The following is a 20,973-nucleotide window of genomic DNA, read 5'->3' as shown; positions in this document are numbered from 1 at the left end:
TCTCCCGGGGGAAGACGTCTCATGGCTGCTATCTGCTGGGCTCCAGAGTCGGGACCCTGGGCGAGGCTGGTGCAGGTGATGGGAGAGCTGGAGACGCCCGAAGCAGCAGCCCCGGCTGGTACCACGGAGCCTCAGCCCCACAAGTGGCCGTGATGCTCAGGCAGTTGGGGCTGTCCCTGTGGGGCGGGGGCTCCAAGGACGGGGATGGGGTGGAAAATCCTTTGCCCTAAAACTCAGTTGCTAGTGAATGGAGAGGTGACCTAGCGCCACCTGCTGCCTGCATGGGGGGACGCCGCACACTGCAGGCCACCCAGGCACCCGCACCCTTGGCTGCTTTGGGGGGTTTGTGCCCCCCCAGGGCAGTGTGTCTGGGGGGAGATGTTATCTGCTCTTCCTGGCGGCATCACCCGTCACCCTTCATCCGTTCGCCACGATGCCCCCACCCTTCAGGAACTGGCCGTGGACAATGAACGTCTCCCGGCCTGCTGAGACCTCTCAGCAGCCATATGAATCCTTTGGGACCTGCCTTCATCCCACGGGGGCACTGAGAGGCGTTCGCCCCTCCCCCCGAAAGGCCCAGTGTGTGGCACAACCTGATGTGTGGCACAGCCCAGCCTGTGGCACAGCCCGATGTGTGGCACAGCCCAGCGCGTGGCACAGCCCGATGTGTGGCACAGCCCAGCACGTGGCACAGCCTGATGTGTGGCACAGTCCAGCGCGTGGCACAGCCCGATGTGTGGCACAGCCCAGCGCGTGGCACAGCCTGATGTGTGGCACAGCCCAGCGCGTGGCACAGCCTGATGTGTGGCACAGCCCAGCGCGTGGCACAGCCTGATGTGTGGCACAGCCCAGCGCGTGGCACAGCCTGATGTGTGGCACAGCCCAGCGTGTGGCACAGCCCAGCGCGTGGCACAGCCTGATGTGTGGCACAGCCCAGCGTGTGGCACAGCCCAGCGCGTGGCACAGCCTGATGTGTGGCACAGCCCAGCACGTGTCACAGCCCGATGTGTGGCACAGCCTGATGTGTGGCACAGCCCAGCGTGTGGCACAGCCCGGTGTGTGGCACAGCCCAGCGCGTGGCACAGCCCGGTGTGTGGCACAGCCCAGCGTGTGGCACAGCCCGGTGTGTGGCACAGCCCAGCGTGTGGCACAGCCCGATGTGTGGCACAGCCCAGCGTGTGGCACAGCCCGGTGTGTGGCACAGCCCAGTGCGTGGCACAGCCTGATGTGTGGCACAGCCCAGCGCGTGGCACAGCCTGATGTGTGGCACAGCCCAGCGCGTGGCACAGCCTGATGTGTGGCACAGCCCAGCCTGTGGCACAGCCTGATGTGTGGCACAGCCCAGCGTGTGGCACAGCCTGATGTGTGGCACAGCCCAGCCTGTGGCACAGCCCGATGTGTGGCACAGCCCAGCGCGTGGCACAGCCCGATGTGTGGCACAGCCCAGCGCGTGGCACAGCCCTGTGTGTGGCACAGCCCAGCACGTGGCACAGCCTGATGTATGGCACAGCCCAGCGCGTGGCACAGCCTGATGTGTGGCACAGCCCAGCGCGTGGCACAGCCTGATGTGTGGCACAGCCCAGCCTGTGGCACAGCCTGATGTGTGGCACAGCCCAGCGTGTGGCACAGCCCGATGTGTGGCACAGCCCAGCGCGTGGCACAGCCTGATGTGTGGCACAGCCCAGCGCGTGGCACAGCCTGATGTGTGGCACAGCCCAGCGCGTGGCACAGCCTGATGTGTGGCACAGCCCAGCGTGTGGCACAGCCCAGCGCGTGGCACAGCCCGATGTGTGACACAGCCCAGCGCGTGGCACAGCCTGATGTGTGGCACAGCCCAGCGCATGGCACAGCCTGATGTGTGGCACAGCCCAGCGTGTGGCACAGCCCAGCGCGTGGCACAGCCTGATGTGTGGCACAGCCCAGCACGTGGCACAGCCCGATGTGTGGCACAGCCTGATGTGTGGCACAGCCCAGCGCGTGGCACAGCCCGATGTGTGGCACAGCCCAGCGCGTGGCACAGCCCGATGTGTGGCACAGCCTGATGTGTGGCACAGTCCAGCGCGTGGCACAGCCCGATGTGTGGCACAGCCCAGCGCGTGGCACAGCCTGATGTGTGGCACAGCCCAGCGCGTGGCACAGCCTGATGTGTGGCACAGCCTGATGTGTGGCACAGCCCAGCGCGTGGCACAGCCCGATGTGTGACACAGCCCAGCGCGTGGCACAGCCTGATGTGTGGCACAGCCCAGCGCATGGCACAGCCTGATGTGTGGCACAGCCCAGCGTGTGGCACAGCCCAGCGCGTGGCACAGCCTGATGTGTGGCACAGCCCAGCACGTGGCACAGCCCGATGTGTGGCACAGCCTGATGTGTGGCACAGCCCAGCGCGTGGCACAGCCCGATGTGTGGCACAGCCCAGCGCGTGGCACAGCCCGATGTGTGGCACAGCCTGATGTGTGGCACAGTCCAGCGCGTGGCACAGCCCGATGTGTGGCACAGCCCAGCGCGTGGCACAGCCTGATGTGTGGCACAGCCCAGCGCGTGGCACAGCCCGATGTGTGGCACAGCCCAGCGCGTGGCACAGCCCGATGTGTGGCACAGCCTGATGTGTGGCACAGCCCGATGTGTGGCACAGCCCAGCGCATGGCACAGCCCGATGTGTGGCACAGCCCAGCGCGTGGCACAGCCCGATGTGTGGCACAGCCTGATGTGTGGCACAGCCCAGCGCGTGGCACAGCCCGATGTGTGGCACAGCCTGATGTGTGGCACAGCCCAGCGCGTGGCACAGCCTGATGTGTGGCACAGCCTGATGTGCGGAACAGCCCAGTGCCTGGCACAGACCGGTGTGTGGGAACCCTGGAAGAGCAGTACCACCCTCCCACCTTCATGGTACATCCCAAAGGTCCTGCTCACTTGGTACATCCCAACCCAACCTCCCTGAGGTTGGTACATCCAGCTCCCCCTGTACTACCTTTCCCGTGGTGCATTCCAACCCTCCCTATAAAAATGGTACATGCCAACTGTCACACCTCTGCCCTAACTGCACTTGGTACCTCCCACTATGATGCATCCCAACGGTCTCTGCTCTGGTATAGGGCCATGTGGTACGTTCCATGCTCCCCCAAGATGGTATCTCCCGTTTTACACACTTCCCATCCCCCTGCCCAATTAGGATTTCCTATCCCCCCCCCCCCCCCGTCCCTGGGTGCACGTGTGACATTCCATCTCCCCTGTTCCGTGGAGATGGTTCGGCTCGTCCGTCACTCGCCGCATTCATGTTGATTCCCCGTCGAGGATGGTACATCCCACCCCTCTGCCCTGGGTGAGCATGGTACATCCCATCCGCCCCGCTCTCTTTGGTACCCGCCTTGCAAGGCCCGGCTCCCCTCCCGCATGGTTTGTCCCACGTCCCCCCCGCCGATGGAATCTCCCAGCCCGCAGAATGGTACAACCCTCCCCCCGCGAATGGTATCGCCCGCCCTCCCCCCGCGCCTGGTTTCCGCGCGAAACAGTCTCCGGCCCCGGCTCCCGCCCGCGCCCCCGATGCCGGCCCGGGCCGCCCCCCCCCCCGCGCCGCTGCCGCCCGAGCTGCGCCGGCGGTGAGTGACCCCCCCGCGAGCCCCCCCCGGGCCAACCCCCCCCCCGCCAACCGCCCCCCCGCGAGCCCCCCCGCCACCCCGGGCCAACCCCCCCCCCGCTAACCGCCCCCCCGCGAGCCCCCCCCGCGAACCCCCCCCGCCACCCCGGGCCAACCCCCCCCGGGCCCCAACCGCCCCCCCCGGGCCCCAACCCCCCCCGCCCCGCCAACCGCCCCCCCCGGGCCCCAACCGCCCCCCCCCGCCAACCGCCCCCCCGGGCCAACCCCCCCCGCGAGCCCCCCCCCGCCAACCCGGGCCAAACCCCCCCCCGCCAACCGCCCCCCCGGGCCAACCCCCCCCGCGAGCCCCCCCCGCCAACCCGGGCCAACCCCCCCCCCCGCCAACCGCCCCCCCGGGCCAACCCCCCCGCGAGCCCCCCCCGCCACCCGGGCCAACCCCCCCCCGCCAACCGCCCCCCCGCGAGCCCCCCCCGCCACCCCGGGCCAACCCCCCCCGGGCCCCAACCGCCCCCCCCCCGGGCCCCAACCGCCCCCCCGGGCCAACCCCCCCCGCCCCGCCAACCGCCCCCCCGGGCCAACCCCCCCCGCGTGCCCGCCCCGCCAACCGCCCCCCCCGGGCCCCAACCGCCCCCCCGGGCCAACCGCCCCCCCGCGAGCCCCCCCCGCCACCCCGGGCCAACCCCCCCCCCGCCAACCGCCCCCCCGGGCCAACCCCCCCCCGCGAGCCCCCCCCGCCCCGCCAACCGCCCCCCCCCGGGCCCCAACCGCCCCCCCGGGCCAACCCCCCCCCCGCCAACCGCCCCCCCGCGAGCCTCCCCCGCCCCCCCGGGCCAACCGCCCCCCCCCGCCAACCGCCCCCCCGGGCCAACCCCCCCCCGCGAGCTCCCCCCGTGAGCCCCCCCCGCCAACCGCCCCCCCTTGAGCCCCCCCCGCCAACCTCCCCCCCGCCAACCTCCCCCCGCGAGCCGCCCCCCGCCAACCGCCCCCCCCGCCAACCACCCCCCCCCCCGCGCTGCTGTCGCCCGAGCTGCGCTGGCGGTGAGTGACCCCCCCTCCAACCGCCCCCCCGGGCCAACCTCCCCACCCGAGTGTCCGCCCCCCGCCAACCGCCCCCCCCTCGCGAGCCCCCCCGCCAACCGCCCCCCCGTGAGTCCCCCCCGCAAGCCGCGACCCCCCCCACCAGTTTCCCCCCCGCCAACCACGACCCCTCCTGTCCCCCTCCGCGACCCCTTCCGCCCCCCTCCACGAGCCTGACAGTCCCCCCAAGAACCCCTCCCCCGTCCCTCGCCCTACCCCTGAGTTTTGGTCCTCCCAAGTCTGCAGCCTCCCCCACTTACCCCCGTGTGACCCTCGCACTTGCCCCCCCAGGCTCCCCGCTGCCAGCCCGTGAGGGTGACCCCGTCTGAGCCCCCGGCCCGCTGCTGCCCCCCTCATGGAGACCCCCGTCTGAGCTCCCTGTTGGGGTCCAGCCCCCCAGGCCGTGGGGCTCTGCTCTGTTGTAGATGGGCCGGGGGTTCACCCTGCTGGGGGCTGGTGCTCCCACGTCAGCCTCCTTCGGGGTGCGCCCTGCGGCCCCAGGGGTGAGCGTGGGGGGGATCCTTGGGAGTTATCGGACCCTGACCCCCCCCTTGTCCTGCCGCAAGCCCCAGAGCCAGTACGGGTGGGTCCAGGCAGGGGCTGCACCCCACCCCTGCGTGGCACGGGCTGCTTTGTCTTCCTCCCGCCTCGCTCGCAGCCGTTTAGGACAGGACGTGGAGGAGAGCCCCAGACCCGCTCAGAACACGGGTGCGAGGCTTGGGGGCAGCAGTGGTTTGCTGTTTAGGACAGGACGTGGAGGAGAGCCCCAGACCCGCTCAGAACACGGGCACGAGGCTTGGGGGCAGCAGTGGTTTGCTGTTTAGGACAGGACGTGGAGGAGAGCCCCAGACCCGCTCAGAACACGGGCACGAGGCTTGGGGGCAGCAGTGGTTTGCTGTTTAGGACAGGACGTGGAGGAGAGCCCCAGAGCCGCTCAGAACACAGGGGCACGAGGCTTGGGGGCAGCAGTGGTTTGCCGTTTAGGACAGGACGTGGAGGAGAGCCCCAGACCCGCTCAGAACACGGGCACGAGGCTTGGGGGCAGCAGTGGTTTGCTGTTTAGGACAGGACGTGGAGGAGAGCCCCAGACCCGCTCAGAACGCAGGGGCACGAGGCTTGGGGGCAGCAGTGGTTTGCCGTTTAGGACAGGACGTGGAGGAGAGCCCCAGACCCGCTCAGAACACGGGCACGAGGCTTGGGGGCAGCAGTGGTTTGCTGTTTAGGACAGGACGTGGAGGAGAGCCCCAGACCCGCTCAGAACACAGGGGCGCGAGGCTTGGGGGCAGCAGTGGTTTGCTGTTTAGGACAGGACGTGGAGGAGAGCCCCAGAGCCGCTCAGAACACAGGGGCACGAGGCTTGGGGGCAGCAGTGGTTTGCCGTTTAGGACAGGACGTGGAGGAGAGCCCCAGACCCGCTCAGAACACGGGCACGAGGCTTGGGGGCAGCAGTGGTTTGCTGTTTAGGACAGGACGTGGAGGAGAGCCCCAGACCCGCTCAGAACGCAGGGGCACGAGGCTTGGGGGCAGCAGTGGTTTGCCGTTTAGGACAGGACGTGGAGGAGAGCCCCAGACCCGCTCAGAACACGGGCACGAGGCTTGGGGGCAGCAGTGGTTTGCTGTTTAGGACAGGACGTGGAGGAGAGCCCCAGACCCGCTCAGAACGCAGGGAGCACGTGGTTTGCGGATCACCCATCCTGCAAACAAAGTGTGGGGGGCTGGGCAGGACCACCCCGTCCTGGTTGAAGGTACCTGCGGGCAGCCTGAGGCTTTCTGGTGCTGTGGCCATGCTCCCTAAGAAAGCGAAGCCTCCTGCCACTCTGCCATTAACTGTCCTCACTCCCGGGCATCTGCCTTTGTCTTGGCCCAAGCCTGATTCAGCCGGGGTCGGGCAGCTCTGATCTATGGGCAGCCCCTTGGCGCCAGGAAAGTGTTTCCTGTTGGCTGTTCAGCACAGCGGGGTAGACGTCTGCTGGCTCTCGTGGTCAAAGCTCTTTCTCTCGCCTGGACCGTTGGGGTTAGGCGAGGGAACCCAAGGACAGTCCAGAGAGCTTCCCGCTCCAGCCACAGCCCCACAGAAAAGCAGGCCTGCGCCCTACTGCTTTGGAAGTGCAGCGTGCTACTTCCGGAGACGAGAGACTTTGTTTTCCCAGGAGGCAGGGTATGCGCCGCCCAGCCCCCTTCGGCTCTGGGGCTCGCACAAAGTGGAGGCCGCTTTGTGTAAATAAATAAAGAAATGAATTCTCGTGTTCCTGGTCAGATCCTCTAATTCTCCTGGGATCTCTTGAGTCTGCTTCTCCCGTCACCCTCTCGGGCCCCTGTCCTGCCGTCCGATCCACCCCTGCTCTGGTGCGGATCTGGCTGCAGAACGTGCATGGGCGGGGGGGGGGGGGCAGTACAGTGCTCTAGTTCGCACACCAGGCCAGGCGGGTGCAGTTCACCGGGTGGCTGCAGAAGCGGGACTCTGTTTCCTCCTTAACGTCACATGAAACTGCTTGTGGCCCAGCCTCCCGTAACTCCCGTGTTTCCCTCTGCCCGGGGGGGTTGTGTATGGCGCATGGCATACGGGCACTTCCTGTGAGAACCCCCAGCCAGGCGGCTGCTGCCTCCCCCTTGGTACGTTTTTGCGGTGCTGCGTGCGTCTGTGGACCCTGGCCTTGTGCTCGGCCGGCCGAGCTAAGTGCACTCAGTGACTTGTTCCGGCTGCCTCTTCCGGTGAAGGGTTGGCTGCCCAGAGCTGCCGTGCCCTGCAGAACCCTCCCTTCTCTCGGGAGTCGGGGCACTTTTGAAGTGTTGGCAGCCAGGGAGTGGAGGTGTTGGTGTTGGGCCCTTAGCTGGACGGGTGATTGGTAGACAGCCTGGAGCGCCTTTTGTTTCCCTACGGTGCAAATGGGCTGGTCCCCCCCAGCTAAGGAAGCAAGCGGGAGCCGCACTGGTTGCTCTTTCCCTACTGTTCAGAGAAGCTGCTGGAAGAATTGGGGCTGATAACGTATGGGGTGGGGGGGGGCGAACGGCTTTGATTCCTGGCCCTGCTGCTTAGCCTGGCGACTGCAAAGCCGCTGTGCGGATGAGGCCGTTCACTTGCGTTCTGCTGTGGGGGGCGCGCGGTGGGCGCAAGAGCCAGCTGGCTTCCCAGCCCTTAGCGGCAGAGCTTGCTGCTTAAGCCATTGCGCGGGCCCGGGGGTACGCAGGTGGGGCCGCGGTTACTCATGGGCTCGTAACAGCCCTGCCATGTAGAGCAGGCGCTGTGTGTGGGGTGTGCGGAGGATCTGGGGTTGCCAGGGAGCCAGGCTGTGTGCGGTGTCGGTGGGCGCAGGGTCGGTGTGCGGTGTGGGACCCAGCCGCGCCATGTGTCTGGACCCGGGAGCAAGCGCTGCGCGTCTGAGCTCAGAGCCTTGTGGCTGAACACGCGCCCTCCAGGTAACCGGGGAGAGGCCCTTGGCAAGCTCTGGGAAGCTTCCCGGGAGAGAGGCTGGGGCACCGTGCAGCTCCCTGGGGTAGCGGCCCCTCGCGGGCACGTTCTCGCATGTCCCTGTGCCAGCAGCCAGCCAAGTGGGCGAGGTTTGCGTGTCCTGCCAGGCCCGTGTGCTCCCCTCCCGGAAGTGGCCTTCCCCTCCTTCTGGCTGTTGGCTCCTGTCTGGGCAGGGACCTGGTGTCTGCGTGTCAGTCCTGCTGAACTCTGAGGGTGCCTGGAATGACTCACCAGCTTAACTCTTAGTCTGTGGAAGGGCAGCCAGAGGCATTGCCCCGGTAGGGGGAGACAGGAGAGTGGGGGCTTGGTCCCCAAGTCATGACTGCAAAGTGCTGGCTGGGCAAGGTGCCGGGGGCCAGTTGCCAGGCTTTGTGTGCCCGATCTCTCCAGGCTCTTCCCCGACCTGCCTCGCCGAGGCAGCGCTCCTGCGGGGTGCCTGGGGCGCTCTCTTCTGGAATCCTTGGCTTCCGGGGCTTGTGGAGCCCTGGGCAGAGTCACCACAGGGTCATTTTCACAGCGTTGGCACAGCCGTGCAAACAGGCCCTCTGCCGCAGCCTTCCCTCCAGTGTCTGGCGCGAGGGCTCTCCCAGTGGCTGAGGCGCACCCCCCGCCCCCAGAGAGTCCCCTCCTCGGCAAGGAGAGGGGCTTGTGTTGGGGGGAAGCGCCCAAGCCCCTTTCCCTGGTCTCGGGGGCAGCGCAGGACTCGAGCCGGGAGTTTCGCTGGTGCCCAGGGCTGGGATCGTGCTGCCGGAGGCTCGCTTCCTTTGCGGGGGCAGCGTTCCCAGAGCCCTGGGCTCCCGGCTCGCTTTGAAAAGGGCACTTGGGCGCTGAAGTCGCGTCACTGCTTTTGAAACTGTCCCCAGGCTGGTATCGGCCGAGCTCGCCCTTCCCCTCCGCTAGGGGCCTTTCCTGCTGCAGGCCCTGGGCACGCCCTCCCTCCTCTTCCGAGTTGGGGCTGCAGAGGAATAGCCCCCGGACCCCACGGCATGGCCAGGGGCAGCAGCGCTGACAAGCCACGCTTCTCTTGCAGGCTCCAGGATTTGGAGAAGGATGAAGAGGGGCTGAGTGAGAAGGTGAGGTTCTCTCTGCTGGCGGCGCGGGGCGTTCCAGAGACCCCCACTCCTATGGGTGGGCGTGGGCTGTAGCTGGTTAAAGGGGCCATCGGGCTGCCCGCGCACAACTGGCAGCGCTCCAGGCAGCGGGTCTTTCACACGGCGCTTCCCTCCCCCTGCATGTGCCTGTCTGACTCTGCTGGGCCGGCCTGCGGCAGCGGCTGCCGGGGGCTTGAGCGGCTTTCTGAGCTGTCTCCTGCATACTTGGCCCAAGAGTCACGTCCGTTCTGACGTCTGGCTTAGAGCCGTGATTCGCTGGGGGGCAGGGCGGCTTTGGGAGCTCAGTGGCACTGTCCGGATTACAGGAGCACCCGGGGCCCTTTGTGCCTGGTGCTGCTCAGACATAGTGAGCGAGGGTCTCTGCCCTGGGCACAGCTGGGGCTCGGCTGGACCCAGAGACCAGGGCTGTAAAGGGGTAGCCGGGTGCCCAGGAGGCTCTGCCCTGCCAGCATGCTTACTGGGGCATCCTGCCTGTGGGGTGCCAGTCCAACATGTAGCTTCACCTCTGTACCTGAGACCAGGGGCCTGTGTCACGGCTCAGAGCTGGGGCCAGAGCCTGGGTGAGGCCAGAGTTCTGGACCAGGGTCAGTGTTTGGGCTCCGAGCTGGGGGCATGGCTGGCATTAGCCCAAGTACCAAAGCTGGACTGGGACTGGAGTCCGGGTTCAGTGGCGGAAGCCAGGAGTCCAGGAGAGAGTCAGTCACAAGGCAGCTCTGTCGCCACGGCTGGGCGGGGGCGGCTTTGCTGCATGGCTGCTTCCTGGAACTGCACCTGGACCTGTCGGGGCCGCGAGAGACGCTGCCATCCTGGCCTGCCTGCGGCCTCCATCTCTGCAGGGCCGGGGCTGCTGCCTGGCGGCGCGGGGCCTCCCTGCGTCTAGCCCAGCGTTTCTCACCCCGCGGTACGAGGCCCCTCGGGGACGGGAGAGAAGTCTGGGGGGCTCGTAACACGACTGACGTGGAGAAAACTGAGTGTTTGGTTTAAGTTTTTCAGCGTTTTATTCTTTTTGTACTTTTTACACCCAAAACTGTCATCGCCCGCCCGGCTGCGCTTAGGGTGGTTAAACAAATGGGTTGCAATAGTAGAAACCCGCAGGTCCTGGGGGTGTTTCTCGTTTGTTTCGGAAGAAGGGTGCTTCCGAAAGGTGGAGAAACCCTGGCCTGGTCCCATCCCTGCACAGCGCCGTAGAGACAGACGAGGTCTGGGCGGGAAGGGACCCATCCCAGCGGGTCGGCGGCGGGGCCAGGTGCCCTGCCCTGTGCTCCTGACAGCCTGCCCCGGGCCCCGTGGCGGGGACGCTGGCCGGAGGGAAGTGGCCCGGGAGGCGAACGCTGCAGGCGTGTTTCACAGAGAGCCTCTCGCGCACCTGGCCCTGCGCCTGCGCTGAGGTCGCAGGCCCGTGTTGTGCGATCTGCTGGCACGTTGCGCGCGGGCTTCCCGCCAGAGCCACGAGTCTGGAAACAACCTGCCCCCGGGCGAGATGCTGCTGGCGGCTCCCAGGAGGCTGGGACGAGGGGGGACTCGAAAGGCAGAGAATGGGCTGCCTGCGGTGGTGGCTGGCGACAGTCCTGGGTGATTCCCCCCGCGGTGAGGGGGTCGCAGCCACGAGCACTGAGCAGTAGTGTATCGTGCTGGAGTGAGCCAGGCTTGGACCTCTCCCTGCTGGGGTCAGGGGGCAGCGCCACGCCCCAGCCCAGCCCCCCGTCTTCCCACCCAGCGGAGGTGGGTAGCGGGGCCCTGCTCCGGCCCGGCCCGCTCTGAAATAGCGCGGCCGCAGCTGGCACCTTGGCTGCCCCAGGAGGGGTGTGCGGTGGGGGCACCAGTCGCAGGCGCCCGGCCTCTAAGGCGCGGCTCCGTGTCCCCTCAGGAGTGCGTGAAGGAGAAGCTGAGTCTGGTCCATGGCTTCCTGCAAGCAGATGCACAGAATCAGCTGAGCGACCTCGAGACCAAGCTGCGCAGGGAGGAGCTGTCGGAGGTGGGGCACGGAGCGCGGCTTCGCCCGCGTGGGCGGGGGTCAGGGGCCGGGCGCTCGCGGTTCCTGCCTGGGGCCCGGCTCAGAGTCCCGACCTCGTTGGCTTGGAAGTGGCCCCAGGTGGACCTGCTGCCTGGGCAAGTGCAGGCAGCCGGGAACGCCTAGGAGGGCGAAGTGGTAACTGGCCTCGCTCCGCAGGAGGGGTACCTGGCCAGGGTGAAAGCCTTGCTCAGCCAAGAGCTGTCCGTGGAGAATGGCGACGCCAACGGGTGCTCCGAGAACGGCGCCCAGGGGAGCGACGAGGACTCAGGGCGAGCGAGCCGCGACGGGGGGGAGGACAGCGCTATGGAGACGGAGGAGACGGCGGCCGCGTCCTCTTCAGCACTGGCAGCGGCGTCAAAAACCCGCAAGCCCAGGAGGAGCAAGTCCAACGGTGAGAATCAAAGGAAGGAGCTGGCCTTGGCTGTCTGGGGGCCTGGCAGGGCCTGTGGGGCGTGGAGGGCCCTGGCTGGGGCGGGGCGGGGCCTGTGGGGCGTGGAGGGCCCTGGCTGGGGCGGGGCGGGGCCTGTGGGGCGTGGAGGGCCCTGGCTGGGGCGGGGCTGCTCCGCACCCAGTGTTCCCCGCTTCACGGGACGGGCTCCCCGTGTACCTCGGGTGGGGGCTGGGCTGGGCGCAGCAAACTCCTGTTGGTGGCTGCGTCAAGGTGTGCGAGCGCCGCGCCACGTGGGGTCGGATTTCTCCGTGGCGGCCGCCGCACCCTCCCCGTTTGCTATTCCCAGCCTGGTGGAGTGTCGCGCTCTGCGGCCGGAGTCCCCCTGCCCCGTGCTGCTCGGTTCTCTACCCTCCGTCCCGCTCAACGCAGCTGGAACCTCTGGGGAAGGAGCGTTGGCAGCAGAGGGCTGCTCCGCCCCAGGCACTGGGGCCGTCTGGGGAGTGGGAGGAGGGCAGGAGCAGCGCCGGGAGGCCAGCGGCACGGCCTCTTTTCTCACCTCGGCTCGAGCGCTGGGCCACGGTCTCAGCTGTGCCGTGCCGGGAGGGTTCTCGGGGGCTGGGAGGAGCCGGCGTCTGCCTCGTTCCCAGAGTAGGGGCGGACTGGGCAGGGCTGGAGTGCACTGCCCCGTGGCCGGTCTTTCCCTCCTGGGGCCGGGGAGCACAGCGAGAGCTCAGAGCCCCAGTGTTCCTAGTCTGCGTGGGAGCGGAGTGGCAGGGAGCGCAGCGGCGGGTCCGACCATGCGCTGGAGCGGGGGGGGGCTCGGCTCTCCGGCGGGGTTAATGTGCTGGGGAGATGCGGGGCGCACGACAGCGCCTCTCCCTGCAGAGTCACGAGTGCTGGCTTTCTCCCCACAGGGTCCCCCGCCAGTTCGAGGGTCACGCGCAGCTCCGGCAGGCAGCCCACCATCCTGGCGCTCTTTGCCAAAGGGTCAGTACGTCCCGCAGCCCTGCGCGGTCGGGCCGCCCCAGCCACTCCGAGGTGGAGACGCGGTTCCTTGGTTGCCTGCGGCCCTGGCCCGTGGCTGGGGCGCTGGTAATGCCATATAACCGGGGCTCGACAAATCACCGAATCTACTCACCCCGGGCGAGTAGACTTCGGCCGGTTGCCCCGTTCACCGGCGGCGTGCGCGTGTGCAATGCGGGTCGTGCGCGTGCGCAGTACAGGGCTGGCGAGTAGGTTTCGCTGCCGTTTGTCAAGCCGTGCATATAACACACACATTAGCTTGCTTGACGTAGTTACACTTATTAGGGCGGGAAGTCAGCTGATCTCTGTGAGGTCAGGAGTGGGCTAGCGGGCGGGTCGCTGTCCCGACTCTGCCACAGGCTTGCCTTGTGACCGTGGCAAAGTCACTTCCCCCACCCCTTGTCTGTTTAGATGGTGAGTGTCTCCTGTATTTGTATATGGGACCCTGACTCTGGGTGCTGCTCAGACGTGACTAGTAAAAGCAAGGGGTAGTGGGTGAGAACCGCTTAGCTGGTTCTGCGACCAGTTTGGGAACAGTAGCTGCTGCTGTTGGCAGGGCTTGGGCAGCCCATTAAAGTTGCTTTCGCAGACTTCAGGGGACTCTGCTGGTTTGGTCTGTTACTCTGTCACCGCCCCTGGAAAGCAGTTTGTTCCTTCCAAAGACCTGATCTCTGTTGGGTTTCTCCTTTACCCCGGCAGCTCCAACAAACGCAAATCAGATGAGGTGAACGGAGAAGTGAAGCAGGAAACGAATTCGGAAAAGGAGGAGGAGGAGCTGGAAGAGAAGGTACGCCTGGCCCGGGTTAGGAAACCAATTCTCTGACATCTCCTTAGGCTGGTCGGGCGTGTTATTTCTGCTGCCTCATTTGTAAAGCCATTGAGTTCTTACACGCATTTCTTTGTTTCCCCTTCCTCCCTTCAAGGAGCATGACGAAAAAAGAATGAAAATTGAAACCAAAGAAGGGTAAGAGTGGCTGATACGTTTCTAAACCAGGTGTCTGAATGTTCTGGCTTGTGTGGGCCTGGACCAGATGACCTCTCGAGCTCCCTTCCAGTCCCACAATTGTGTGCGCATGTGTGGGTGTGTCTGTCTGTCTTTGCAGAAATCTGTCAGTTGTGGCAAATTGGAGCCGAGTTTCCTTGAGTTTCTGTGTCGGCCCTCACCCTAACCCTGGCGAGGCAGAGAGAGTGCTCAGGAATTGGAAGCTATTTAGCATCTGCAAGAAAAATGTTACTCTGGGAACTTACTGATTCCTAAAGCTTCGGCATGTTACCCCCACAAATGTCTCTCTCCCTTCCACACTGTAGGGACACACCTTTCCCAGTTCCCAGGCTCAAGGTGCAGCCCCATTAATTTATACACCCACCCGTACCCAATTCTTAGGGCTCAGGATGTAACAATAGGCGGGTTGGCAGGATCTTTCGCCAGTGAGAGAGCCTCCCACAGTAATGTCCTTCTCCTCTATTGATTGACCATTCCCAAACAAGCAAAATGTGCATGCTAAGCACACGGTCAGCTCAGCAATCCTGATACAAGCCGGCAGATTTCCCCTGTTGGCCAGGCAATATCAGTCTCTCTGGTCTCAGTCTGTGTCTCGGAGCTGAGTTGTTCTTTTCCAGGTCTTCCCCCTCCTCCTGGTCCTCTTCCAGCCTTTTCTTCCTTCTCTTTTTCCTGATGATCTTCCTCTTCTCCTTCTTGAACCCCAGTTTATATAATGAAACCTGAGTCTTGCTTAGCTAGACCGTAACCAATTATTTTAATATTTTACAAACCAATCCTAACATAATGACCCACCACCTTAATTGATTTACACCTAGCAAAATTAATTAATACGGCAGACAGAAACAGTTACAAACCAGACCGAGATCACACAGTCAAACAACAGGCAAGTGTAGTGACGATGCTCATAGGATGAAGACTCCAACATCCGCTATTGAGAAGCAGCTTCTTGCCAGACAGCTTTACCCATCTTGAGATCTGTCTCTTTATCTGGTGCGAGTGGGGAGCGATCAGGGCAAAGTCCCTCCTCACAGCCTGGGGTGACACTTTTGAATACAATTTAGATGGGACTGTGAAAGTGAGACTCCAGGCCTTACAGTGCTGGCTGCTGCCCTTCAGTCTGGCTGCAGAAGGCGGCTTTGGTTCAGGCCTAACACAGGCCCTTCCACCATGGCTACAGAAAAGCCAGATTGTTACAGGCATAGATGAGAAAGTAGAAGAGCGAGGGATTAGCATTGTCCCAGCAGTACAGCCCACGCCCCTGGCGTGAGTGCGAGGTCCTGGTGCAGCTTTTCTCATGGGGACTTAGGCTGGTCGGCGCTTGGAACGCCCGTGTGGACGGTCTGGTCCCAGAGGAGGAGTGCCTTTTCCCCGCTTCGTCTGCCTCCAAAGTGGGCTTAAGCTAAACCAGCAAAAGGGAGTCAGAGCTTCCACAGGAAGAGCTATGCTGCTTGAATCCAGAGCCTCCCAAGTACTGGGGTAACGCCTGGTGTAGCTGCAGCCACAGCAGGGTCCATCCTGGCGTGACCTGGTGGTTCCAGACACGCTGCTCCCGTATCGTACCAGTGGGGAGCAGGCGTGTTGAGAGAGGCCCCAAGTCACTTGGGTGCTTTGGAAAGTTTTACGTTCCCAGAGCTGGGCACGTGGCTCCCTTTACCTGCTTGGGACAGCCCCGCAGGAAAGCCCGGTGAGATGCACAGGTGGTAAACCCTGACCATACCTCATCCCCACGCGACACCCTCCCAGCCAACGCCGGCAGCCATGTGAGAATGGGCGGGGCAGGGCGAACGGGAGGACGACCGAGTTCTGCTTACTGGGTCGAGGGTTGGCGTGCTGGGGTGTGTGGGCACCGTGACGGTGCGTTGGCTTTGCGGGGCGTCGGCAGTGAAATGTTTGCTTGTATTCGGGGGTCTCAAACAGTTGAGTGCCGTGTGGGTGGCGGAATAGCCTGTCACCTATACCTTCCTTCCTTGTGTTCATTCCTCATCCTTGTGTGTTGTGCCCAGGCCGGAGATAAAAGATGAAGCTACTCCAATTAAGACAGCGCCGCCTGCCAAAGTGAGTGGTTTGTCCTCTTCTCGTCAGAGCTCGAGCCCTCAAATCCGGATTAGTCAGCTAACCGGCTACATGTTAGGTTCACCTAACCTTTCCCCGACTAAGCAGGGTCCAGAGGACCGGTCCAGCCCGCAGGGCTTGCACTGCAGAGGCCAGCCCCGGCCGTGTGGGACGGGCTCCCGCGGGCTGCACTGGGGGAAGCGGTTAACTCTTCCCCAGGAATTATCAAGTTCTGCTGCCAGCTTCTGGAGCACGTGGGAGTAAGGGCATTAAAAGGCGGAGCGCTGGCTAATCGCGTGGTCTGCATGATTAGTTAGGGGAAGGGGCTCTGTCCTGGCTCATGCCGGGTGCAGGCGCTGCCCCCGCTGTGGCTCTGCAGTTAAATGTAGCAGGAGCCAAGTGCGCAGGCGGCCCGGCACCTAAACTGCAGAGCTGCAGCGGGGGCAGCTCCCGGAGCCAGCGTGCACTGGGACTGAGCAGTCCTGGCTGGTGCCAGCAGGAGGGGGCCTTGTGCACCGTGGAGACAAGGCAGCAAGCGGGGAGTGAGTAGTCGAGCACTAGGGTTGACACACAAATCCCAAACATGGCGGGGGAGAGAAATTGGTTGAGGGGAAAAAAATAAACGGGGGCCATAGTTGTTGAGTGGGGGGGGGGTGTCACTGTGCCTTTAAATCCACCCGCTCCCCTCGCCCTCACCAGACGCGGCAGGGGAGGAATGTCCCCACCGGCCTTCTGTCCGAGGAAAAACAGAAAATACCAGGCATTTTGCATGTCCCGTGTCTTCTGTCTCTTTTAACGGACGGGGCCCCGAGTATTGGAGTGTCCGGGTGAGAACCGGACACCTGGCCACCCTGTCGAGTACTCCAGGAGTTGCTTACGTCCCTAGTCGAGAAAGCAGGCTGCAGCGTGGATGTGGTCGCAGCTCTGATCTTTCAGTGCCATGTCAACGGCCCAGGGAGCCGAACACGGCGCCTGTGGGTGCAGCGAGTCCTTGTGCCACACCTGGCCAGGGCAGAGGAGGGCCAGGTACTGGTCGTAGGCAGTGTGAGCCGCTGGTGACTCTTCCTGCTCCACGTTCCTGGCGGATTCAGGACCGGCCGTGGGCGGGGGTCTTTCGGTGATGGTGCCGGAGGGCTGAGGCTGGCGGCTGGCAGAGCAGTTAACGGGCAGGTCTCCTGATGTGTCTTGCAGACCACTCCTCCCAAGTGCGTCGAGTGCCGGCAGTACCTGGACGACCCTGACCTCAAGTTCTTCCAGGGGGATCCTGACAACGCGGTAAGCAGCTTGGTGGCGGGCTTCGGAGAGGCGGCCGTGCCGCTGGGCACAAAGGCCCAATGTCTTACCCTCCCTCCCCCCGTCCCCCTCAGCTGGAGGAGCCAGAGATGCTGACGGACGAGCGCTTGTCCATTTTCGACGCCAACGAAGACGGGTTTGAAAGTTACGAGGATTTGCCCCAGCACAAAGTGACCTCCTTCAGGTAGGGGCTGTGGGGCCGGGCGGGCTTCTTGCACTGCGGCGCCAACAGTCGTTTGGCAGCGCGGGGCGGATCGGGGGGGTCGCTTTCTCCTGCATGGCATGGGGAGACGTGGGTCTAGCCGCAAGACGGCTTCCCCGCACAGGCAGCCTGGTGTCGGCTCCTGGGCATGCGCGCCGCACGCAGGGCGCCGAGCCGCTGCCACGGGAACAGCGCCTGTCTGCTCTTTGCAGCGTCTACGACAAAAAGGGCCATTTGTGCCCCTTCGACACGGGGCTCGTTGAGAGGAACATCGAGCTGTACTTCAGCGGCACCGTGAAGCCCATCTACGACGACAACCCGTGTCTGGATGGTAAGTGTCTGGGCGCAGAGCTAGGCAGCCCAGGGGCCTGGGGAACGCAGCCTGTGGCAGTGCGGGGACGCCCTCCTCTCCGCTGATGTGGGAACAGTCTTAGGAGTGGGGGTGCTGACATGTCCCCTCCCCCCCACGCACACAGAGCCCTGGTTGTGGGGCAGGCAGCGGATTCCAGCCCCTCCCCGGTGTGCAGGACTGGCAGCCGGGACCCCAGAGCCAGCAGGAGAGGCCAGGCTGCCGGGTTCCAGGGGTGCAGCCCCCCCCGTTCCTGCTGGGGAGTCCCTTGTGAAGTTGTTCTGCCGGGGCTCTGTCCCGCGGGGGGGGGACCTCACGTGCTCCGGGTCGGCAGCCTGGTAAGGGCCAAGCGTTTCCAGAGCAGGTGTGAGGGCCTGGTTCTCCCGGGGCCTGTGGGGCGTGCGCCCCCCTTCCCCGTGGTGAGAGCCTGTGTACGTCCCCCTCAGGTGGCGTTAGAGCCAAGAAGCTGGGTCCCATCAACGCTTGGTGGATCACTGGCTTCGATGGAGGAGAGCGAGCCCTGATTGGCTTCACTACGGGTAGGTGGGCTAAGCGGGGGTCTGACCCGTGAGGGCCACAGCGGCGAGCTGCTGGGGGGTGGAGTCAGCAACGGCCGGGTCGGCGGCTGAGGCTGGGAGCGTCGCCCCTCCTCCGAAGGGCTGATTTTCTCGGGGGTACGCGGCTGCCCTGGGCCAGCTCTGGGAGGGGTTGACTGGCTGGCGCAGGCGGGTGGATGGGCACGGATGGAACGGGCATGTTGCCAGCCCCGGCCGGGGCGCGACGCAGTGGGCGGATAACCGCTTCAACACGCAGCCTAACCCGTCGCCCTTTAGCGGGCAGGGTGACGCTATCTGAGCTAAGCCTCTTGACGGGTGTCGATGCCGGGCCCGCAAGCAGGACTCTGTCCCCAAGGCTCCTTTATGCTTTGCCCGCTGCACCCGCCGTAGCGTGTTTGGGCCTTTTGGCTGCTCCCCGCCGCGCTCGGCAGGGCCCTGGCAGTCACGGTCTCTGGCCGTCTCCCGCTTCAGCCTTCGCGGATTACATCCTCATGGAGCCCAGCGAGGAGTACGCCCCCACCTTCGCACTGATGCAGGAGAAAATCTACATGAGTAAAATCGTTGTGGAATTCCTGCAGAACAACCCACACGTCAGCTATGAGGATTTGCTGAACAAGATCGAGGTGAGACCTCGGGCACGGCCGCTCGCGCCTAGGGGCCTCCCGCTGGGCGCCGGGGCGGTGCCAGTGTCGGGGGGAGGGGAGAGCCCTGGTCCCAGGACAGCCCCCAGCCTGGCAGCGTCTGTGCCTTCGCTGCTTCCTCTCCGGACGAGATGGCGGCCCCTTCCCCTCGAAGGGGGGCAGGTGGGAGGTAGGAAGATGGCCTGCGTGCTTGGACTCGTGAGCGGGGGAGTCCTGCCTCTGCTGGGCCGTACGGCGAGGGCGACGCGCTGCACCCCGGTCTGGGGGCAATGAGCTTGGCACGGCTGCGTGCCCCAATCAGCCGCGTGGAGTAAGCGAGCAGTCGCCTCTTTGGTAGCCTCTCATGGGTCTGGACGTCCAAGCTGAGCGGCCTGGCTCCAGGCTGTGCCACGCCCCAGGGCCCCGGACACTGGCTGCCTTGGAGCCGCTGTGGGGCGGGGGGAGAGGCGTGCTGTGTGCGCGGCTGTCCCATGACGCTCCGCTGCGTCTCTCCAGACGACCGTGCCTCCTGCTGGGCTGAACTTCAACCGCTTCACAGAGGACTCCCTGCTGCGGCACGCCCAGTTTGTGGTGGAGCAGGTGGAGAGCTACGACGAGGCCGGAGACAGTGATGAGCCGCCCGTCCTCATCACGCCCTGCATGAGGGACCTGATCAAGCTCGCGGGGGTCACCCTGGGGAAGAGGTAGGCGGGCGGGACGGCAGCGAGGCGTCCTCCAGCTGCTGGAAACAGCCGTGGCCTGTTGGGGGCTGCAGGGAGCTTGGCCGGCCTGGCCTCGTGGCATTCACACCCGGCCTCGTTCCGGGAGCGCGTCCCTCCGGGCAGGGCTGGCTAGAGGTGAGAAGTGCTCCTGAACTCGCGGCCAGGGTCCCTCTGGACTGGTGCGAAGGGAGTCCCTCCGCCGTGCTCTGTGGGATTTGGGGGCCTGGTGTCCAGCCCGGCCACAGGCTCCCTGTGCAACCGTGAGCGTGTCCCTGCATGTCTGGGCCTCAGTCCCACGTCCCAGCTTGGGCCGGGGGCCCTTCCGGCGTCTGTGGCGGGCGGAGGGCGTGGTGGTGCCCGGCTCTGTGGGCAGAGGGGTCCCTGCTGCCGCGGGCGGCGTCTGAGCGGCTCTCTGTTCCAGGCGGGCCGCCAGGAGGCAGGCCATTCGGCACCCCACCAAGATCGACAAGGACAAGGGGCCCACCAAGGCCACCACCACCAAGCTGGTGTACCTGATCTTCGACACCTTCTTCTCGGAGCAGATCGAGAAGAACGAGCGCGAGGACGACAAGGAGAACGCCATGAAGCGCCGGCGCTGCGGCGTGTGTGAGGTACCGGCGGCGGGCGAGGCTGGCTGGCTCCCAGCTGCCCTTCGGGCTGGTGCCCCAGAGGGTGACGTTCTCCTCAGCGGCTGGGGCGAGGCTGTTCTGGGCAGGCCGGCTCCGTGCTCTGAGGGCGGGCGCTGCTTCCCTCTCGGGGTGGCCTCGCAGTCTCCCTCCTACCCGCTGCTCCGCGAGGGAGGTTGCCGAGGAGCAGCGTTTCCGCGGGCCGTGGCCGGGAGCGCCCGACGGAGCTGAGCCCGCGTCTCGTCTCCTTCCCCCGCAGGTTTGCCAGCAGCCCGAGTGTGGCAAGTGCAAAGCCTGCCAGAACATGATCAAGTTTGGGGGCAGTGGCCGGAGCAAACAGGCCTGCCTGCAGAGGAGGTAACGGGGTGCCGGGGAGCAGCGCGGGGGGGCTGGCCGCCGGAGGAGAGCAGGGAGTGCTTGTCCGGGACTCAGCCGTCTTCTGGCAGTGGGGACCAGACCGGCTCGGAGGAGGGGCCCAGCCTTCAGCAGGGCGGCACCGGCTGAGCCAGAGGCTGAGCGCCCCGGAAGCAGGCAGGGCCCCAGGGAAACTCCCGCCACCGGAGGCCCGCCGGGCTTGTGGCCCTTGGAAAAGGCTTGGCTGCCGGAGAGCCCCCGCGGTCAGTCGGGGCAGTGCTGGCCGGGAGCCTGCAGGGCTCGGTGGCGGGCCCTTTCTGCAGAACGCCAGGCCAGCGCAGGGGGTGGGGGGCTAGAAAACCTGGTGGAAATTCCCTCCTTCCGTGTCAGAGCGAGGGCAGGGCCCTTATCCGCCCGTCTCCTGGGGGTGAGCACGGAGGGAGCCACCGAGCCCTCAGCCAGGGCTGGGCCGGCGCCCCAGGAATGGGGGGGGTGGGGCGGCTGCGTCTCCCTC

General features: G+C 65.5%; 1 protein-coding gene across 3 annotated transcripts in view; it reads left to right on the top strand.

The window, feature by feature from the left end:
* Positions 1–3,257: 3,257 nt before the first annotated feature.
* The window catches only part of DNMT1 (DNA methyltransferase 1), a 29,059-nt gene continuing 11,343 nt past the window's right edge, over positions 3,258–20,973 (top strand). For 2 of the 3 annotated variants that reach the window (XM_075902521.1, XM_075902520.1), the window contains exons 1-16: positions 3,496–3,596; positions 9,172–9,214; positions 11,121–11,228; positions 11,424–11,658; positions 12,573–12,645; positions 13,381–13,468; positions 13,605–13,645; positions 15,688–15,739; positions 16,928–17,011; positions 17,104–17,213; positions 17,444–17,562; positions 18,027–18,119; positions 18,609–18,760; positions 19,274–19,461; positions 19,901–20,090; positions 20,365–20,462. In XM_075902521.1, coding sequence (XP_075758636.1) covers positions 3,541–3,596; positions 9,172–9,214; positions 11,121–11,228; positions 11,424–11,658; positions 12,573–12,645; positions 13,381–13,468; positions 13,605–13,645; positions 15,688–15,739; positions 16,928–17,011; positions 17,104–17,213; positions 17,444–17,562; positions 18,027–18,119; positions 18,609–18,760; positions 19,274–19,461; positions 19,901–20,090; positions 20,365–20,462 — 1,730 coding nt within the window. In that variant the 5' untranslated portion in view covers positions 3,496–3,540. Of the gene's footprint in view, positions 3,320–3,495; positions 3,597–9,171; positions 9,215–11,120; positions 11,229–11,423; positions 11,659–12,572; positions 12,646–13,380; positions 13,469–13,604; positions 13,646–15,687; positions 15,740–16,927; positions 17,012–17,103; positions 17,214–17,443; positions 17,563–18,026; positions 18,120–18,608; positions 18,761–19,273; positions 19,462–19,900; positions 20,091–20,364; positions 20,463–20,973 lie in introns of those variants that run through there. The other variant, XM_075902523.1, reaches the window with a different exon arrangement.

This window comes from Pelodiscus sinensis, chromosome 19, assembly GCF_049634645.1.
Source record: "Pelodiscus sinensis isolate JC-2024 chromosome 19, ASM4963464v1, whole genome shotgun sequence".
Classification (NCBI taxonomy): domain Eukaryota; kingdom Metazoa; phylum Chordata; order Testudines; family Trionychidae; genus Pelodiscus; species Pelodiscus sinensis.
The sequence above is the reverse complement of the archived record's forward strand: the minus strand, read 5'-3'. Positions and strand labels throughout refer to the sequence as shown.